Source organism: Enhydra lutris, unplaced genomic scaffold (assembly GCF_002288905.1).
Source record: "Enhydra lutris kenyoni isolate GAN:26980312 unplaced genomic scaffold, ASM228890v2 scaffoldscaffold23, whole genome shotgun sequence".
NCBI lineage: Eukaryota > Metazoa > Chordata > Mammalia > Carnivora > Mustelidae > Enhydra > Enhydra lutris.
Genome location: NW_019154107.1, coordinates 19,291,493 through 19,312,740, shown reverse-complemented (window position 1 = coordinate 19,312,740; position 21,248 = coordinate 19,291,493). Strand labels below are relative to the sequence as shown.

At 41.6% G+C, this 21,248-nt stretch overlaps 2 protein-coding genes across 2 annotated transcripts in view; both read right to left on the bottom strand.

The window, feature by feature from the left end:
• Positions 1–9,999, bottom strand: part of LOC111150552 (X-linked Kx blood group) — a 42,508-nt gene extending 32,509 nt beyond the window's left edge. The window contains exons 1-2 of the mRNA XM_022508042.1: positions 9,755–9,999; positions 2,105–2,367 (exon numbers count right to left, since the gene is read on the bottom strand). Of these exons, the coding sequence (XP_022363750.1) occupies positions 2,105–2,367; positions 9,755–9,999 (508 nt within the window). The remainder of the gene's footprint in view (positions 1–2,104; positions 2,368–9,754) is intronic.
• A 10,853-nt stretch (positions 10,000–20,852) lies between these two features.
• The window catches only part of LOC111150564 (LanC like 3), a 101,593-nt gene continuing 101,197 nt past the window's right edge, over positions 20,853–21,248 (bottom strand). Inside the window, exon 5 of the mRNA XM_022508050.1 lies at positions 20,853–21,012. Within this exon, the coding sequence (XP_022363758.1) occupies positions 20,853–21,012 (160 nt within the window). The remainder of the gene's footprint in view (positions 21,013–21,248) is intronic.

Genomic DNA, 21,248 nt, shown 5'->3' with positions numbered 1-21,248 from the left:
ATGTGAAAGGACTTCAATCTAAAATAGAACCAGAGGACATGAAATGGAAAATCACACTCCTGTGCCCTAAGGAAAACAAAACTTAAGGACGAGAGACTGCTTTCTCATAGTGTCTGATTTACAACAAAACTGATAATACTGTGATTTTCTTAATGATAGGGAAGTAATCAGAGGTTGCTTCATATCAACTTGGAAAGCTTTGCTTATGGTTTCCCAGAGGCATGAACAAGAAATGACCCAGGTTGCCTGTCTCGCAAAATGAGCGGAGTTGAGCTTTGTTTCTAAGACTGGACTGGTTTTGTCTGCTCGGGGAATTTTTGAGGCTGGTCTCTACTTGTTTCCAACAGATTCCAACTGAACTCTCCCCTCTTTGCATTCCCCGCCCCGAAGGACGGCCTACCCGCAACCTTCAGCGGACTTGCCTGCAGCTTCCTCTCGTTTGTGGGTCCCAAATTACAATTTCTCCGCTATTCCCAAATAAACTCATCTCTTTTTAGGATTTTTGACCTTGCTTCTTCATTTAGGTCAACAAAGACGATCTTCATTTTCAAAAAACTTGAGGGAAAAGATTGGATCAACTGGCCAAAATCAAATGGGCTATCACCACTTCTGCTCTCTTGCTGTGTCCCTGTCACATGGAAACACCAAGAACTGGGCAAAGGGTAGAGTGGCATGCAGAGGACTCCCCTTGGTCAGTGCCCATGCCGGTTACAAGCCCTTAGAAAACAAGGATACTGCTACATTTATTGAGCACCTAATGTCTGCCTGGGGCTGTGGGAGGCATTTCACATAAACATTAGTGGACCAAGGATCAAGACCTCAACTTACCATCGTGACATATCTTAAGAATCATAGTCACTCTGAGATAACCTGAATGAGCTCTGCCGTGCAAATACCCTGTGACCCTGCCGTAAATTAAGCCATTTTACTAGTGAGCCCAGAGGGTAAAATCTAGCCTAGGCAGAAAGAAGAGAATACTGAGGGGAGTAACATTCATTAAGAGTGATTTATTTTTTTAATTCCATTTTCAGTGTTATCTTAAATATGTATTCTTTCAGCTGAAGGCTTTTAACTCATTTTTGCTTACCTATAGAGTAAAACTTAGCAGAATCTGTGGTTTTCCTTTACCTGTAACATTTCGGAGGAGTTATTTCCTCGCCTCATATAAAGGTTTTTCACTTGTGTCTTAGGCATGTAGAGGGGTTTTTTTTGTTGTTGTTTTTGTTTTTGTTTTTTTAAATCTGGCTTAAGCAAAACCTGCTCTCAACTTGATGATGTAAGAACAGTCTACCGGTTAGACAACTGTGTTCATTTAAAAGCTGAGCTACCTATTAGAACTTCAAGAAGACAGGAGAGTACTCTTGATTCCATCATTCGTGACAAAGAACCCATTACAACCAAGGCTCTCAGCTGGTTTAGACCTACCACTGAACGACGGAGGCACAATCCAAAGAGACCCAGCTTCTGAAAGGTGTATTTTCAGCCAATGGCAAGCTGTTTTTTCCAAAATGGTCATGGCAATGAATTTCTAGGACTCTGCCATTCCCCGTCAAGAGTCAGAGCTTTCCTCCCCTCCCTTTCCTTTGAACCTTCATGGGATTTTTGACTGTTTCAACAAAGAAAACAGAGCAGAAATAATGTCACGTGACTTCTGAGGCTGGTTCACAAAAGGTGATACTCTTCCACCTGCCCTTTTTCGCTCCCAGGACACTACCCTTGAGAGCAGCCACCACGCTGGGAGGAAGCCCCAACTAGCCCACGTAGAGAGAGGAAATAGAGAAGATCAGAGGCACTCAGCAACAGCTAGCATCAGCCGTAAGCAATGCGCGGGAAGGAGCCTTCCATGGATTCTAGCCCATCTTCGAGCCACCCCAGTTGATGTACAGCAAAGCTCTGGTGAACCCTTCTGAGCCGCCTGCACAAACTGCAGATTCATAAAGCAAAATAAACACTGTTGTTACTTTAAGCTTTCAGTTTAGTAACTGGAATGCAGACTCCGAACGGAAGGCCCATATGAATGAATTTCACATGAAACAAAAGAAACCTGATGTTCGACTCCCTGCTTTGACCCCAGAATGGAGGCAGAAATGAAAAATATACATACATCTTCCAACAGTGACGTCCTGCTGCAGGGCGCTTATGTACAGTTGCAGGGTGAGCTGCGGGGCTGAGCCCAGGAAGGCCTGGATCACGGACGCGCGGCTGAACGCAGACCGGTGCGTGAAGAGCTTGCCTTCTGCCTGGCCCACCTCCTTCTCTACTTCTTCTGAGAAGCCATTCTTTGGCATCTGTCGCTTCTTGGTGATGCTGACATAAGGCTCTTCGATGTGGCCTGATTGACAATAGATGCAGAAGACTTCAAAACACCTGCAAACAAATCAGCAAGTCAGGGTAATCAGAGACAGATGGGATTCTGTCTCTGCTTACACTTATGAGCCTGATTCTCAAAGCTTTGACTTGGCCACTCTGGACTACAGCCGCTTCTCTCAAATCATCCACTCCGAGGTGTTCTGAGCATGAAGTGAATCCTCTTGTGGCCCTCCAGCAGGTCGGCTGGAAATGACTGTGAATCTAATTGAGAGATGACACCAAAGGCCACCGAGGCCAGGAAACGGAGTAGGGAATGGGAAGCGGTTCACACTGCAGAGTCAGAGAAGAATGTTCAGTTTCCCTTCAAGACACTTACTAGCTGTGCAGCCCTGGGCAAGTCATTTAACCCTTGAACCCTTTCCCTCAGTTATAAAGCAGAGATAATACCTACTTGGCCACACTGTTATGGCAATAATACAGTAAAAGGGTGTGTATGTTTGTGTGTGTACTGATACATGTAGGCATATATATATATATATATATACACACACACATACACACACACACACATATATATTTCCACATCCAGTAGATGCCCCATATCACCTCAGCTAAAGCAGCAGCTATGGTTGGGAGAGCCCCTAGCACAGAGCGGCTTGCCATCTAGCACTCGCCTATAAGACCACAATATACTACCTAGCTCTCTGCTCTCATAAACCCTTACGGGACATGACTAGAGTCAGTCCTGTCTGGAGGTCTGTCAGCTATGTCTTACTTATGAATAAACTTGCCCCAGAGATGGAGACTTAACCAGTCACCTTTCTAGAATAACAGAGTACCCGGCTTTTAAAGTTAGATTTTCCTCTCTAGGCAATGATAGGGATACTAAAGGGAAGAAGAGTGCTGATGTGCGTGATTTAGTTTGAATCGCGCGTGCGCGCACACACACTCACACACACGGATTGAGGGGTCAGTCAAAGGACGGAAACACGTATGAAACAAAATGTTAACTATAGAACCTAGGCGGTGAGCACTGTAAAATTCTTTCAAGTTGTCTTCTGTATGTTTGAAAAGCTTCATAATAAAATGCTGGGAGAAAATGGGTTTTTCTTAGAAATAAGAAAAATGCTCATGGCCTTAGGTTTAAAATTGTCAAAAGATGTTTTTTCTCCCAACGTGCATTTTTATAATAACCTTATAATGCTGCCAGAAGGTTTTATGGCTTCATCTATTTTATTGAAAGTTATTAACTTTGTACTCTTACCTGAGGCCACTATGGCAACAAGAATACATTTATGATTTTAAATAATAAAACTTGATGTAAGAAAGGAAATGCAAGAGTCTCTCTGATGAATACAAAGTGGACATATTTTGTGACTGCTGTCTTTGTTCGTTTCTTCCTGGGAGGAAGAAGGTATGTGGCAGTGTATGTGTGTATGTAAGAGAAAGAGAGATAAGGTGAGGAAGACAGGTTTGTCTGGTACATTTTGTTCAATGGGGTCAAAGACACTTTGATATAATACATAAAAACAGGTAAAACAGCCTGGGCCAATCTGTTCAACTGAAAATAATGAAGTACAGGTTATGAGTTCAAGTTCAGCTAATGCAACTGACTTTTCTCTGAGAAAACCCTCAAATCTACAAGAACTATTTGAGGCCTAGCAACTTCATGCAACAAGGAGTACAAGACAGAATAAATTGACCATCATCTTAATTCTCAAATATGTGGTGAATGCAGATGGACTTTGCCAGTGCTGTGGGAAATGCAAAGACAGCTGGGGTACACCTGCCTCGTTCACAGAGGTGCTCATAATCTAAATGGAAAAGGGTCCATATACACAATGAGGATACTAATGAACACAATTAATATTTATATAGCACTTTCAGTTTACAAAATATTTCTCATATATTAACTCAGAAAGCCTACTGCAAAGATTTGAATCATAGCATTATTTGCAATAGCAAAATTCTGGGAATAATCTAAGGGCTCCAAAATAAAACAATAATTAAATAAATCATAATATATATAGTCAATGAAGTATTACCCAATGCTTAAAATTGATGGTACAGACATACATCTACTAATATATAAAAATGTTTACTATATTTGGTAAGTGAAAGGAATACATTATAATACATATAGAAAATTCAATTTTTTATTAAAGTCACATATATAAAAACATATAAATCACACATACATATAAACACTGGAGTGCTTAATTTGACTCATACTGACTCAAGAGACTGTTAAATAGTTAGGAATCCTGAGCCAGTTGTTAAAAAACTGGTAGCTTGAAATAGGCCATGACGGGAATATTTATATCACAGAAACGAGGAAATTCCGCAATCCAGGGCTTTTTCCCCCAAGAGATAGTTTACCAGCTTACTGCTATAAAAATATAAGTAAGGATATACAACAAAAGGGTAAAAATTTTTTTTAGGCAGTCAAATTAGGTTTTTTAAAAATTTTTTAATTGTGTCTGTTTTCTGCTCTTGGTCCTTTCAACAACAAATATGTTTTACCTGAATAATAAAATCAAACTTAGAATTTTTAAAGACTAAACAAACTACCAAACACCAGCACAGGCTAAGAGGTGAATGGATGAAAACAAAGGTTCAGAGGAGAAAGCCAGTCTCTTGATGCTGAGGAGGGTGCTGTATGAAACAGGAAGCACGTACTGAACTGTTGACAAGCTGAAACTTCAAGGTCTACCAACAGGGATTATAAAAGGTTCCAGAATGGCTAATGACAAAGGTGGCCCTGAAGCCCAAGTGGCCACCCTCTCAATCCACTGTTTTTCCCAATTAATAAATTTATCTCAGCACAGAGTTTTACATATAGTAGGTGTTTAATAAATGTGTGTATGGTCCTAAGACTTCCCCTACTTGCCACTACTGATAAAGAAAACTGATAAGAAACAAACTACCATTCGGGGCACCTGGGTGGCTCAGTGGGTTAAGCCTCTGCCTTCAGCTCAGGTCATGATCTCAGGATCCTGGGATCGAGTCCCACACCGGGCTCTCTGCTCCACAGGGAGCCTGCTTCCTTCTCTCTCTCTCTCTCTGCTTGCCTCTCTGCCCACTTGTGATCTCTGTCAAATAAATAAAATCTTTAAAAAAAAGAAAGAAACAAACTACCATTCTTCTTGGAATTCTGCAAGACTCAATCAATTACTCCAAATGCAGGGTTTTTCCTTTCTTTTTTTTTGAGAGATTGTCTAAATATAGCTGAAAGTTAAATATTTTCATCAAAATCTTTCAAGGCTGTTTTTCAGTATCATGTAGACTGAGGGGTGGCAACCATTTTCTATAAAGAATTTACAAAGAGTAAATACTCTGGGCTTTGCAGGTCACAGTCTGTATCCCAACTACTCAACTCTACCACTGCAGTGCAAAAGCAGCCATATACAATACATTAAATGAATGAACATGGCTGTGTTCCAATAAAACTTTATTCACAAAAACAGGTAGTGGGGATTTGGTCTGTGAGGCACAGTCTGCCAACCCATAACATAGATAATCAGCAGGGTGATTCACTTTTTTTCACTTCACCCCATTTTTAAGCATCATAGGGGAAGGAAATTTCCCCTTAGCTGAAACCATGCTTGTTGGTGTCTCCACAAATAATCTGTGGTACCAGAGACCCTTTAAAGCAGTTAATAAAAACACGTTTTCCAAAAGCATGTCTTCATGTGACCCACATGCTCAGTGAGGCTACACAAGAATCAAACTAGTTACATAGAAAGCACCACCTGACCTTTTAAAAGCCACTTGCATAATCTCCAAGAGTCGCAATTTCTCAAATGTAACAGAAAATGACAAGTCTCAGGGTTTTAGAGAGGATGGAATTAAATACTGTACGTAGAAGCACTTCACAAACAACAAAAAAAAAGCTCTTCGAATATAAGCTATTATTATTATTTTAAAATCTTTTGAAAGCCTATTATACAAAGAAATACTATGATGAATCATGTTGCAATGTTCTGTAAAAAATTACTAGGATTTCTTAGCTTTCATTTTTACAAACCCAGACTTTCCTCACTATACCAGTAAATAAAAAGAGAAGAAAATTCCTTGAACTTGAAACTCATTTATATTTATTTCTTCTCCCAATTTATTTGAAAAATTAACATATGTAAAAGGATGAGAAACAGATTTTACTGTTGTTAGGTGTTTCTCCCCCTCTGGTTTTCCAGAATATCCATTATCATTCGCAATAAGATCATCCTTAAAATAAAAAAAAAATTCAAGATACTATTCAATGATCACATCATTCAAATCTAGCCTTAATAAGGAAACAACTACAAAAACTGCAACTACACTTTTAAATATAAGACTGATAAACGAAATATGGTGCTTTCCCAGTGCTTTCCTAAGGGAAAGAAGGAGTAGGGCCTAGTTTTTAGTATTTAGCCCATAATTATTACAGTGTAATGCAGTAGTTTAACTGAGTGAATTCAAAAACATGAGTTTGGCTACTTAGTACCCAACCAAAAATAAATTTTCCAAAGACAATTTCAAACGATTAGTAAGTCAAATCAGTAAAAAGGGGAAAGAAACAGACCATAACTCTCCTTTGGGGGAAATAATTTTGATCTTCAAGTAAAGCTGATGCCTTGGGAGTTAAAATAGAATCAAACTGTCAGCAGGAAAAACTTCAAATAAGATATTAAGTCCTGGGGCGCCTGGGTGGCTCAGTGGGTTAAAGCCTCTGCCTTTGGCTCAGGTCATGATCACAGGGTCCTGGGATGGAGCCCCACATCGGGCTGGGCTCTCTGCTTGGCAGGGAGCCTACCTCCCCACCCCCCCGCCGCCTACTTGTGATCTCTCTCTCTGTCAAATAAATTTTTTAAAAAAGACATTAAGTCTTGAGAATACGCAACAGCAAATCACTTTTCTCTTAATCTGGAAGTTAAGAGGTTTGGACCCATGTTTTGTGTACCTCAGCTCTAAGATGATGGGCCCAATATCTCCTTGAAATAAATCAGCTCCATTAGAATGAGAGAGTCCTTATTGACAGAAGAGGGTGGTTTGGTGCTTTATTTTTTCTGTCTTATCTTGTTTTTCCCCCAAGAAGACAATGACCCACTCAGAATTTTCTGGAAATAGGTCTTTTTATGGTATTGAAACTTGTTATATAGCTTGAGAAGTTCTCTTCAAAGTACCCACCTTTTTAAAAATAAAGTTAAAATATTTTTACTATAAAAACGGAAAAATGTAGAGTAGTATATAACAAGGGGAAAATGATATACTTTTCTGTATTTTCCAGGAGAGAATTAAAAGTGCCCATAACTCCGTCATCCAGAAATTACCACTCTCTACAACTTGGTATATTTCCTTGAGCTCAGGTTCACATGTGCTATCCTATTTTTATACGTATCACGTCACTAGCTTTGTCTTGGGTCACTATTAGAATTTAGAAAGATTTTAAATGGCAGTAATGATAGAGATCACTCGCCTGGATAGCTATTTAGGTCATTTGTTTAGATTTTGCCAAGATGACCAAACTGTTTTAATTTAGGATGGGACTATTGGTAAAATGTACTCCACGCTCTTTTGCTTTCTTTCATAGTGTGGGGAACATAATTAACCAAACCCAATTTCTTTTTTTTTTTTAACCAAACTCAATTTCTAAGAAGCTTTGCGAACATGGTCTGAGGCGTCCTATTCCTCATCTATAAAATGGGAACAGTGACATCTACTTCATGGTGAGGATTCAGCATCCTGAGGGATCTTAGCACCTACCAAACCATGTAGCACAAGCTGAGAATTATCAGTTTCCCTTGATCTGTCACTTCATTTAAACATCGCAAGCAATGAGTTTTCTTTTCACAGATGAGTATAATAAAGGATGAGTGCCTTGCCCAAAGTCAGATCCCGTTGATTTTACTGAGCTGGGGGAATTACAATCAGGATGCTGTCGCCCACCTGGCCAGAGAGGACTGACTCCTCACTAAATAGCTCCAAGTTGCTCGACTTTGAAAATTCCTCTTTCTTTCTCTCTAGCTCTGTCCTTTTTTTCCCTCCTAACTCTTCCCTTACTCTCAGATGTCAGAGCAATGCTTTAGTTCCGCTAGTGTACCTGTTTCTGTTCCTTTCTAGGATTCTGTGGCTTCTGGAGGGTGGGAGACTTGCTCACCCAGTTTGTCCTGTGTGTGAGCTGCAGGGCGGTATTCTGAGCATCAGCCGGGGACAGCTGTATTTAATGTGAAGTGCAAAGTTTTATAATAGGCCTCTCTCAAATCTATCTCGCTACTGGACTTCTTTTTGCCTCTGTGTGTGTTGGGGCAGGGGAGATACTGCCTGGTAGGGAAAGATTCGTGACTAGATGACCGGTAGGGAAAGATTCCTGGCTACCTGAATCTTCCCGCAGATGAGCTCTAGCCTTTCTCTCTCTTCCAATTCATCTCTCGCCTGTGTCTAAATTCTGTATTACAGGGGTGCCTGAGTGGGTCAGTGGGTTAAAGCCTCTGCCTTCGCCTCAGGTCATGATCTCAGAGTCCTGGGATCAAGCCCCGCATGGGGCTCTCTGCTTAGCAGGGAGCTGCTTCCCCCTCTCTCTGCCTGCCTCTCTGCCTACTTGTGATCTCTGTCAAATAAATAAATAAAATCTTAAAAAAAATAAATTCTGTATTATAATTTGCTTTCTAATACAGATAAGAATCCTTTGTTTTGCTTTTCCTTGCAGGGTTGAAAGGTGTCAACACAACACATTTTAAACTCTCTTCATGGTCCTTAAGCTACTCTACTTCACTACCATGCATTCTACTTGCTTTGTGTTAATAGAAATTAATTTCCAAAAATGCCACTAATGGTTTTTTTCTTAACGCAGGCAAGTTTGTGTCTTCAAGGCACACTGTGTTCCAGCTTCAACGACTGTGTTTGTTAAGTTAGGCAGGGCCGGAAGGCATTTCCACAACCCTGTTTCCACACGAAGAGAATGATGCGTGGATTTCTAGAGCTCTGCGTAATAATTAAATAAATTAGTATTTGTAGAGCGCTCAGAACAGTGCCTGGCACACAGGGAACTCCACGTGTTTGATAAATTAAAGAATCTGCACACGCTTTTGCTCTAAAGGCGATTTAGCCCACACACTTCTCAAGGGTTTGTCACGACACAAGCCAATCCTGCCAGAGCCCACCCGACCCCAGAGAAGTCTTGTATTTTACGAGGTCGAACTATATGCAACTACCGTTTCTGTTGGTCAAGTTCAGTTGAATATTGGCAATTTCATACGCGAGAACCTCAGAAGAAGGCGGTCCGCCCCAGCTTTATTCCCACTCTCCCCGGATTCTGTCGCATTCGCGTGACTGGAACGGTGGGGCCCGAGGAGCAGGGCTGGGCCGGCCTGGGCCCGGCACCCAGTCCAGCCACCCGCCCCTCCCGGAAGGCCGCCCCTCTCGGCCAGGGCAGCGGGGAGGGGACCCGGGGGCCCGCACGCACCTGAAGAGCGGCCCGAGTTGCAGCAGGTGCAGCAGCAGCACGAGCGGCCGGTCGCGGCTGAAGTCGCGGTGCACGAAAAGGAGCGTGAGCTGCACGAGCGCGCAGGGCAGCAGCGAGAAAAGCAGCGTCAGCGCCTGCCACATGCCGTCCCCGCCCGAGCGGTAGGTGCTGCTCAGGTACAGCGCCGCCGTCGTCTCGGCCACGAACAGGAACACGGACGCCAGCACGGAGCCCGGGAATTTCATCTCCGCGCGTCAGCGGCGCGCACCGGCGGCAGACGGGGTAGCTGCGGCGGCTGCCCTTGGGGGGGGGCTCCCGGCATGCCCGGCCCCGACTGCTCCCGCGCCCTGCGCTGCCCGCCGAGGGCACCGGGCCGGCCCAGAGGCCGGGGCGCTGGAGTGGGGCCTGGGGGCGACCGGCCGGGCTGGGGTGGGGCGGGGAGCGCGGCCCCGCCGAGACACGCCCACGCGCACCGTGCGCCGCCCGCGCGCCACACTGCCCGCTGCGTCTCTGCGGCGACAGTCCTCAGGCGGGCCGCGAACCTGCGTCCTGCGACTGCTCGCGCCGCAACCCCAACGGCTGCGGCGGGCCCTTCTGGCCCCGCGCTCAGCCTCTGGGTCCTAGAGCCCTTGGGCCGCGCTCCCGTTCACATCCTTTTGAAAAACTGCGACCAATGGGGCCCAGAATCCGGGTCTGGACGCCTTTTCATCCCAGTCTCTATTTTGTGGGCCTAGGGAACGCCTAATTCCTCAAAGAACCAGCGTTTCCGGTCATTTAAAAATACCCAGACCACACAGATGCTTTTCAAAGTACAAGTGTAAAGTCCTGTAGCCAGGATTTACCGTTTCAGTGGGTCCCATAAGCATGCCCTTCAGTCTTCCAGATATAGTGGTCTAAAACGCTGTTTGCTGTGGTTGTAGAGCATCAGGGACAATCCTTAGGAGCCAACGCCTGCTCTCCCAGAAAAACTGCCTACACAATCTATTCCTCTGTAACTGTGACTAACTCGCAGAGGGAAGTCCAGGACCTAATAAGGAAACGATTTTCTAGCCCAAGGCATACCTCTGCTTGCTAGTGTGTGCCAGCCCCAGGACTAACTCCTTTTCACTCACTGAGTTTGTGACAACCTTGTGAACATCAGGATGGGCTCAGCCCACCCCCCTGTCCCTCAGAGTTTGAGCAAGTCACTAAATCTCCCTAAAACTCTGGTCCTAACCTGTTCCATAAGGGATTAGACCTTAATAATTACAAGGTCCCTTTCCCTGCTGAAATTAGGGCAGTCCATCAATCATAAGGCATATCTGTCATTTTTCTATTTAGGAAAATGATGTCGACACAAATAGAATATGAAGATTCAGAAGAAATCAAGACAAAAATTGTAGAGGGAGAGAACACGAAGGGCTGTTTTTCTTCAATCTTGTGTGGCATGGGAAAATCTATTTACAAGGGTTGAGGGGAGGATACAGCCGACAGCTGAGAGGTAGCAGGCCCATTCTCTGAAAGGATTACTAATATCTATTTATAGAACCCAGCAGGCCACCATGTCCTGGATCAAGATACACACACTGTCACAAACACAGAATAGGCAGCGACACTCCACAGAGTATTTGGGTAATATTTATTTGACACCGTATTAAGCTTTAAAGGACAAATTAATTTGTAGCTTAGAATGATTAATTAGAGCGCACTCAATATTTAGCATTGGATTTTAATTTAAGGCAAAGGATTATCACAGGTTCCATATGATTAAGTAGACTGTACATAAATATGGGGAATTATAAGCCAATAAATAACATTGCTTTAAACACTATAGAGCCCAGTTTATGGTGAATTTATTTTCTACAGTACAAAATACAGAAAACACATTTGGAAAGATCACAGTGCTTAGAACATTGTAACAGCAGTTTTTAAAACAGTAAGGTGCGTCTCTAAGCTTCTGATTCAATCTTGCTTCTAAAGAGATTTCATTATACCACGCTAAGGCGGTGAGAAACTCCCCCCACACGAAGGGGAGGCAAGATCAACTGACTGTAGCACTTCCCCCTCCAGGAACAACCAATAGCAAAAGCTAAAATCTGATGAGTATTTGCAAGTTGATCCTTCTCAGTGTGCACACCAGCTAACTTGCCCCAATGACTGTGTCTTTATGTATTATCATTTACCATTTTGTCCTTGAGAATAATGTATACATTCAAGTCTATGATTGCTCTTTCCCTGTAATACCTAAGCGAACTTTGACTAAAGATCAATTTAATGTCATGTATTACATTATACTTTCTTTCTAGGACTGAAATACCCATTTTTTAAAATATTATGTACATAATAATAGGCTTATAGAAAGTGGTTTTTTGGTATAATAATATGTAACATACCAGAATACTTGAGAATTTGGTTTCATTATAAAATACAGTACTACAACATTTTGTGATATAGTAAAATATCTGGCAGAATGTTCTGCTCTAAATTTAGACCTAACTGCTAACAATACGTCTTTGAACGCGCCTCAAAGTACCCCTAAAGAAATATAATTAGCAAGAGGTCGTAGAACCTGTTTTTGGCAAAAAGACATTTTTGAAGAAGCCTCTCATTTTGTGTGCAAGACTTTCAAAATTTTAGTTATACGCAAGAGATAACTGGTGTTGGACTTAATGTTAATGGAAATTAGAAGTTTAAAGTAATAACAACTAATCTCTATTATTTGGTGTATTTTTTTATAATTTTATGTTAAATCTGCGTTTGTGCTGAGGCAAGTGTATTGCAAAGAGTACAATTTTATTAATAATATTAATTTATTGATCAGTTCTTCAAAATTTAAGACTACTTTAAATAATAGTATGTATTCATTCCTAGATACAATTAGAATAAGCAGTTATATTCTATTGACAGATTGTTCTTTTGTATCCCCTAAAATAATAAAGAATTGCACTAGTTTACTAGAGAATGTGAAATGTATCATTAGGAGGGTGAGATTTTTTCTCCATTGATACAATCATATTTCTGTAAGTATTGTGAATTGTGCAAAAACTCCTTTTGGCGAAGTAAATCCTATTCACTTGGTAAATACACATTCCAAAACTAACATGTGGTGCTTGACTATTCCCCATTATATGGCTTTGCAAAGTGTTTCCTTAATAATTGGATTCTACAAAATCCATTTTAAAAATGTTTGTTAATTTAGCGCCATTAAATCCATGAGATTAAAACTCAGCCTGCCTTTCCAAGTAGAGCTCCCCTGGATGTTCAAAGTTGGGAAAGCTGTTTCTTTTTTAGAGAAGGGGCTGCCCTTCATGATCAGACAGATTCTAAAACCAAACTCTTGCATTTCAAATGTTCCACTCCTACTCCTGGAGAGTCTATATAAAACCGATGGTATACTTTGCATTTTCAAGAGCAAAGGGATTCTGCTGTTATTTGTCAGAAGACATTTCTAATACTGAAACACTAAAGTCCTAAAAAACAGAGACAAAACTGATCATTAAGATCAATCTTATTTGAATACATACACATTATTAAGGGTTACTGCAGTCAACTTGGACCAAATTCAGCGACAGAAGTTGATAACTGGTAATTGCCATTTAAGCACAGATAACAAAGCAAAACTTATGGGGGCGGCATCAGAGGTCCCACTAAAACAAAGGCAAAAGATCATTTGCTGAAGATTGACAGCTGTTAAGTTTACACACTTTGCAAAAACAGTACACATTAAAGCATGTAAATCAACACCACACACAAGATAGAAAGCAACAGCAGGACGGTATTACTCTACTTAAAAAAAGGCTGTATTATACACATTCAGATGTTTCTCTCCTCATCTTTCTAGAGTGCTCATAATTTCTGAAAGCATGAGAGGAAGGTGTGTATTTGGGTCCTTTCTGAAGATCTACATCCATGTGCAAGACATTAAAGCCATCTGCTGGTTTCAGTTTACTACGGGGTTCTAGAACAAGGAAATGTATCTTGGTTCTCAAGTGATTCTGAATACAAAGAATAAGTAGAGATAGGCTCCAAGAAAAGTGGAGAAGGAGGGGAAGACACAAAAGCTTTTCTCATGTAGAGACACTTGCAGGATTTTCAGAATTCTTGTCCCCAAAAGTGTAGTAAAGAATGATCTCAGGTCTCTGAGGACAAGATAATTAATAGGGATTAATATTCTGGGACAGAACCATCATTCTGATATCTTTAATGGGCCGGGGTGTAGGGAGGAGTATTAAAACTCCACTGTAGAGGGGCGCCTGGGTGGCTCAGTGGGTTGGGCCACTGCCTTCGGCTCGGGTCGTGATCCCAGGGTCCTGAGATCGAGCCCCACATCGGGCTCTCTGCTCAGCAGGGAGCCTGCTTCCCTCCCTCTCTCTCTCTGCCTGCCTCTTTGTCTACTTGTGATCTCTCTCTCTGTCAAATAAATAAATAAAATCTTTAAAAAAAAAAACTCCACTGTAGAAAAGACAAATTTTGGAAGTATACCATAAACATAGCATGTCAGACTAACCATGTTAGTCAACAACTTCAAACAGGTTTCTTTATCCAAGAGGGCTTTCTCAGTCTGTGATATGTTAATACACCATAAAAATCTCCAAAAGGGGGCAAAAGATCAGAACTTGCCTAACTTATTTAATCACAGAATCTATTTTTCCCCAGGGCAGCTCTTGGTTTTAGCGTTCAGAATTTGGGGAAACACCGCAGGACTCAAATAACATGCAGTGGTTTGTCTCCATTTCCTCTGGTAACAACAAAAACATACATCAGCTGCGGGAAAACCTCATCAGGACTGTGAAGCAGCAGTGAATGCAAGCCCTCTGCTGTTCAACACAGTAGCCAGCCCACATGTGGCTCGTGAGCCCTTGAAATGTGGCTGGTCTGATTTGCAACGTGCAGTAAGTATAAAATACACACCAGATTTTGAAGATTCACAACCAAAAAAAAAAAAAAGGTAAAATAGCTCATTAATAATTGTGTACTGATAACATGTTGAGATGAGAATATTCAGGAAACATTGAGCTATATCAGATACATTATTCAAATTGATTTCATCTTTTTGTTTTTCCTTTTTAAATGTGGCTACTAGAAAAATTTTAAATTGTATGTGACTCGTGCTTTCGGCTCTTTGTGAAACTCACATCTGTTGTCTTCTACAGTTGGCTACTAATGGCTCTAACCTGGCAGAAGTTTTAATGAAAATGAATGCTGAAGATAGACAACTAGAAGTGTAACTAGGGCCCTCATTAATTATGCACTAATTTATTAGAGGGCAGTTAACACACAGTGAAGACCCATTCATTAATCAGCATATACCAATTCACCATTCAGATATATCTAAGAGCTGCTGGGTTTTATATCATATGTGATACTGACTCTCCCTAAGTCAGTCTCTCGATCTCTCTCTCTCTCTCTCTCTCTCTCTGTCACACACACACACACACACACACACACACACACACATGCAATTTCGTACGGGGTGGGGCAGGACTAAGAAAAACCAAAGAGCAAACAAACAGGAAGGGCTTGCAAACTGTTTTCATGGTCCTCCACAGTCAAACCTCACCTCCTGTATCTTTTCTCCCTTCTTCCTCGATACTGCACCGGGAGGAGAAAGGCAAGAAAAGGAAAGCTAGCCTGCTCCTTTCACGGTATGACTCACCAATAAACTGCTCCAAAGAACAAAAATATGATTTGGTTTTTCTTTTCAATGATTTTTCAGATTCAGTTCAGAGGTGGAAGTAACAGGTACCTGAGGCAAACAAAGATGCAGGCATTTCTGCAGATCAGGTCAGGGACTTTGCCATTTGTGGAAGAGTCTAGGTGGAAATGACAAGGTTCAATATTTGAAGGGAATTTTTTAAAACGTTTTTTTACCCCTAGAGGCATCATCCATCAGGCCTCAATTCATTAGCACTTCCAATTAAAGAAAGAGGGAGAGAGGGCGCCCCGCCCCCACCGCCCAGTAGATTTATGGTAATGCAGGAGGCCCAGATACTTAATGTAGCATCAACTCTGGCATTTTCCCACAACATTACAAATACAATGAGGAGGTTTCTTTATGGAGGAGAAGCAGGACAAATGCAGCCGCCATTCTATCCTCCTGCACAGCTGTGCTCAGGGTGAGCTGTCCTGGACCTGCAACCCCACTGCACAATGGGCCCAACTCCTGCTGCGGCTGACCTTGAGGTCAGCCCTTCTGTCCAGAGCGGAGTCCAGCCTCATGGAGCCTGGAGCTTTTAGCTACAAACCGACCTGGATGGAAGAGATAAGGAGAAATCCTGCCCTCCCAGGCAAAAGGAGGTCACATGATTAAGCACACACAGGAAAAAATAAACATCAGAATGTACTATTTAAAGACCAAAGGGAGGACATGAAGTTGCTGAATGGCAGGGGAGGCTGGTGATGGGGGTGGAGGGGTGGGAATTAGAGGTCCCAGGAAGCAATAAAACCCACATTTGGAACACCAGCCAGTTTCCCCACCTACCTGTGGCTGCCTTTCCATTTGCTTTCCTGGCCAAGTTTATGCCAAGTTAACGTGGCCTTGGCAAATCTGAGGCTGTTCATTTAGCTATTAATTTGGGACAGTGTTAAATAAACAACCCAGATCCCCCAAAGAAGGCCTCATATGTAATTGAGAGTATGCTTCTATTGCTATATGTCACACAGTTCTGAGGCCTGAATTACACTGAGGCCTGAATTACAAACTCAACCCAAAATACTGTATTTTCCAGTTCATTTTTGCTCTGCAGAGCTCGCCTGCCAGCTCCTTTTCTCATATTACTGGCACTGTAATCCTTTGTTTCCAGAAAAATAAATATTTGCATTAAAAGGAGCTTGAGGGGCGCCTGGGTGGCTCAGTGGGTTAAAGCCTCTGCCGTCGGCTCGGGTCATGATCCCAGGGTCCTGGGATAGAGCCCTGCATCGGGATCTCTGCTCAGCAGGGAGCCTGCTTCCTTCTCTCTCTCTGCCTGCCTCTCTGCCTACTTGTGATCTCTGTCTGTCAAATAAATAAATAAAATCTTTAAAAAAAAAATGGAGCTTGAGCTAAACCAGCCTCTTCCTATTTACTAAGCCCCAGTGAGTCAGGAGGCACAAATACTATGGTCAGGATTGGTTCTAGCGTAAAATATATTCAGGGGCGCCTGTGTGGCTGAGTGAGTTAAGCTTCTGCCTTTGGCTCAGGTCATGATCTCTCTGCTCAGCAGAGAGCCTACTTCCCCCCTTTCTCTTATCTGCCTGCTTGTGATCTCTCTCTCTGTGTCAAATAAATAAATAGATAAAATCTCTAAAAAAAAAAAAAAGAATAAAATATATTCATTTTTACCCATCAAGTGATCCTATCCACATATGGAGATTCCATTTGGCTAAAATGCTTATTTGAGGTCAAAATCAAGCACAGTTTTTTACACACATCATAGGTACTTAAAATCTAGGTTCCCAGGTGCCTGGGTGGCTCAGTGGGTTAAAGCCTCTGCCTTCAGCTCGGGTCATGATCCCAGGGTCCTGGGATGGAGGCCCGCATTGGGCTCTCTGCTCAGCAGGGAGCCTGCTTCCCTCCACTCTCTGCCTACTTGTGATTTCTCTCTCTGTCAAATAAATAAATAAAAACTTAAAAAAAAACCTAGGTTCCCTTTAAAATACATAAAGGACCTGCATATTACAAAACTCTTTTATAACCATTTTTATCATTGGCAATCCTCAGGACAACCCTGTGAGGTGGAGAAGGCTCTTTGCAATACTAACGTTTTTTTTCCCTTTATTCATGTGTTCCTCAGCATGGTTATAAATCACAAGCTTGCATCAGTTGCACTGAAATTATTGACATTTGTTCTCTACAGGAATTGAAACAATTTGAATACTACCTTGATTAAAATCTAAGTGCGTCAAAGGAAGTTAATTATATAGTGCCATGAAAGAGTTGCTATTTAACATAGCCCAACAAAATGACTGTTTCTCAAATGACCAGAAAGTAAATACTATTATCCTAATAGTGTCGTCAGTTGCCTGAAGAATCACAGGGGGTATCTATGCTGAAAAACCTGCTTGTTGAACCTCAGTTATTAGGTTACAAATGGAGCAAAAAAGTAAAAACTGATGGCCAAAATGCGATTGGGCAAAATATATGATATTTGGGAGTATGTGTGGAATAACTGTGTTAATGAAACAAATTCACAGAGTTGTAATATTCTCCAAAACTTCCCATTCTTAAAGTATATTCCAGTCTCCCCACTGTGGAGAGATGCTTTCAGTCTATCCTCACGTATTTCCACTGTTACCTTTGGGGTTTATAACTACTCATGCCACATATAGTAACTAATATTAAAATTACACTAGTGGTGGTGAAAATGTCCCTGCAGCCTTCACGAGGCAACCTGCCTAAGCACGTATTCCGAAAAGGATGTAACTGGTTAGAAGGGAACAAGTTGGTTAAGGAAATAAGAAGTGACATGCCATGCTTTCTACTGCAACACTTAAGGGTCTTTTCCCTCTTCTTGGGAATACAAGATAGAAGAGGGTCTCCCAAAAGCTACAATTCAACTCTTTCAGGAAAATGAAAACTTTCAGCATGTTTAAGTGCTAAACAAGCTTACCCTTGTTTCTCATTTACCCAGGTGTCAACTCATAAAGACACACTCAAACATGGCCTTTGCTTGGATTTGACACACAAAAGGGTTGCCTTTTCGGAAGGGTCAGCACAATGTCATGGTTACCCTGCTAGACCTTAAGAGGGTGGGCGAGCATGAATGTGTCCAGTTGTCCTGAAGTTCCTAGAAATGAAACTCATATGTCAAACTACATTATCCCTTCTTAGGGCTTTAGATTTCAGGTGTCAAAATGAATGGTGAAAGGATCAGCAAACAGAAACCGAAGGTACCTTCCAGGAGGGACTTTGGTTCACTGCTGTATCCCCAAATTCTAGTCTAGAAGACTGAATAAACATATTCATGAAGGGAAACCCCGGATTTGAATTTTCATTCTGCCCCGTCCCAGCTGTGAGACTTTGGATCAACTACCTAAATCATCTTGAAGGGTTGGCGGATGATGAAAAAAACATGTATTGCACAAAGCCCAGTATATTGGATGGTTATTACTTTCAGCCTTTAAAGGGAATGCATTGAAACCAGATGCTGAAAAACAGGTACCACTATCATTTCAAAGGAGACTACTCCATAGAAGGCATTTTGCCTTAAGGCTTTCTGAGAGGGCCTCGACTATTCATGAAAGAATTTCTAGAACCCAGCTTTGAGAGTCATCTGAAGCTGTTATTTATGTGGTGTTGCTCCAGCCTGAGTATTTTCAAAATGAACAAGTGAAGCCAATTTCATCTATTTATATCTGAGGATATGAAAATGAAACAATAAATAAAAAAGGTGCATGTTTTTCAAAACCATTTTGTCCTCGCTTGTTCTGATGAGCGCCAACAGATTCTTTGAGAATCTTAAATGCTAGAGAACCTCTTCCCAGGAAAATAAGTGTGCACAAGTGCACGCACACACACACACACACACACACACAGCACATGGCACACACATACATGTCAATACACACACACATATTTTAGGCAACAGAGTATTCCCAACTCCTCCCAGTTTATCTATAAAGCAAGAAGTTAGGAATTACTGAACTTAATAAGTGTTTGGGTTTACATGGAGATAGATGTAGAATACACATATATATTTTTTACATCTATCACATATATGCAAATATTTGATGACTATTTCAATAATTCTTAAATCTTGTACGGCACACAAGTCCCTCTTTACTCCGATATATGAAATCGCCGTAACCAAATTCTAGGAACTGGGTAAGCTCATGTTGACCTGACAGGTGTTCCTACCGTATTCTGCAAACCCCTATTTACCTGAAGTAGTTTTACAATTTCTACATGTCTATAGCAGGGTAGAATTTAATATGACAGCTTGGCTCAGTGGGGATTGTAGACAGTTTCTAGTGGAGCCCGTGTCTTGAGGACTAAGGCGATCAGCCAACGAGTTCACTCATCTCTTAATCTAACAGCATGAACTTTAGCAATGTTCTTTTCACCATCACTAGGTCTCATTCTCAGCCAGGGTCTGCCTGTCCCAGGAGCCCTAGTATTCCATGAAAGGCAGAAACGACATAACTTTGTAGTGGCCACCCTGATCTTTGAGATGAGCGATTTTTACCACAAGTGTATTTTACAGTTCAGCTAATAGCTTCATAGGGGTTACATAAGCATTTTAATACGAATTAACAATAGAGAAGACACAGCTCACATTTCAAATTGAGAAAAATACTTGACTGCAACACTTGCTACAGTATTTGCTAGTCTATGAATTTTACTATTCTAATTAAGCTTTAGGAAAGAAAAAGGAACGAGGAAAAGAGATGTTAGGCCCAAAAGAACCTTCGAATTTCAGGACTTACACTGAATTTTGTGAGTTTGAGCCCCACACTGGGCATAGCGATTACTTAAAAACAAAATCTTCAAAAATAAAAGAAGGTTATGATATGTTTCCTTTAAAGGGCCCAGAGAAATGATTAAAGATAGAGATTCATCTGCAAATTTCTCCATTCAGTAAAAACATGAATTTGAATAAGTAAAGGCCTAGGACAACCAAGAGTTTCCTTTTTTTGTCCTTCAGCAATCTGACATTTTATCTTTCCTAGCAATTTTCAGCTGGGCAATTACTTTGGTTTTTTATTGTGTTTATTTCTGAATTTAGGGGTGGAGGGCACCCACAAATGGCCAAATTCTCTTTCCAATTGCAAAAGTACTGGCATCTTATTGACATAGTCCACATTTCAGCTTTGTTTTCTATGCCATAACTGAAAAATGGATGATTTCTCTTTCCTTTTTTCCTTTGATCTCTGGTTTCACAACTATTCCCTGAAACTTTAAGTCTCTACGGTGTTTAGAAGAGCTGTGGGGTCTTAATTCTGCAGGTTCTCAAACTGTTCTTCCTTCCGTCTGGTATCATGTTGCCTTCACCTGCCTTCTCCCTCCCTTCCTTCCTTCTGGCGGCAATGTTAAGGCTCATGGTTGTGATACCATTGAATGTGGCTTATGTGGAAACTGCCTCGGGTAGGCTCGGGAAATCTCAGGGACCTTCTGCAGGGCCACAGTGGGAGATGGAGCCTTCTAGACAAAGACGCTGAAGAGAGGGAACTCAGCCTGATTGGGCTGCAGCAGATCGATCAGAAAGCACACTGTCCCGGAGAATCCCTCATACAAGCTGTATATACTTTCAAGGACACGAGAGCCGGCCTTGAATTCCTCCGTAAATAAAAACTCAGCAAACCTATGAGAAGAAGAAGAACATATGAACAGTTTTAACACGAGGGTTTCCAGATTATTGGCCTTGAGTTGCTTAATATTTTAAGAAAGACTTTTTCTCTGTTTAAAAAAAGAGAGAGAAGAAGATCTGTTATATAATTGTGTGTGTTTCACAACAAATTGTGTTGACAAGCAAATTCAACTACTGTCAGAGTTTGCAAAGCAAAGCAGTTTGGTATTTTCTGTGGATTTCATTCCTTC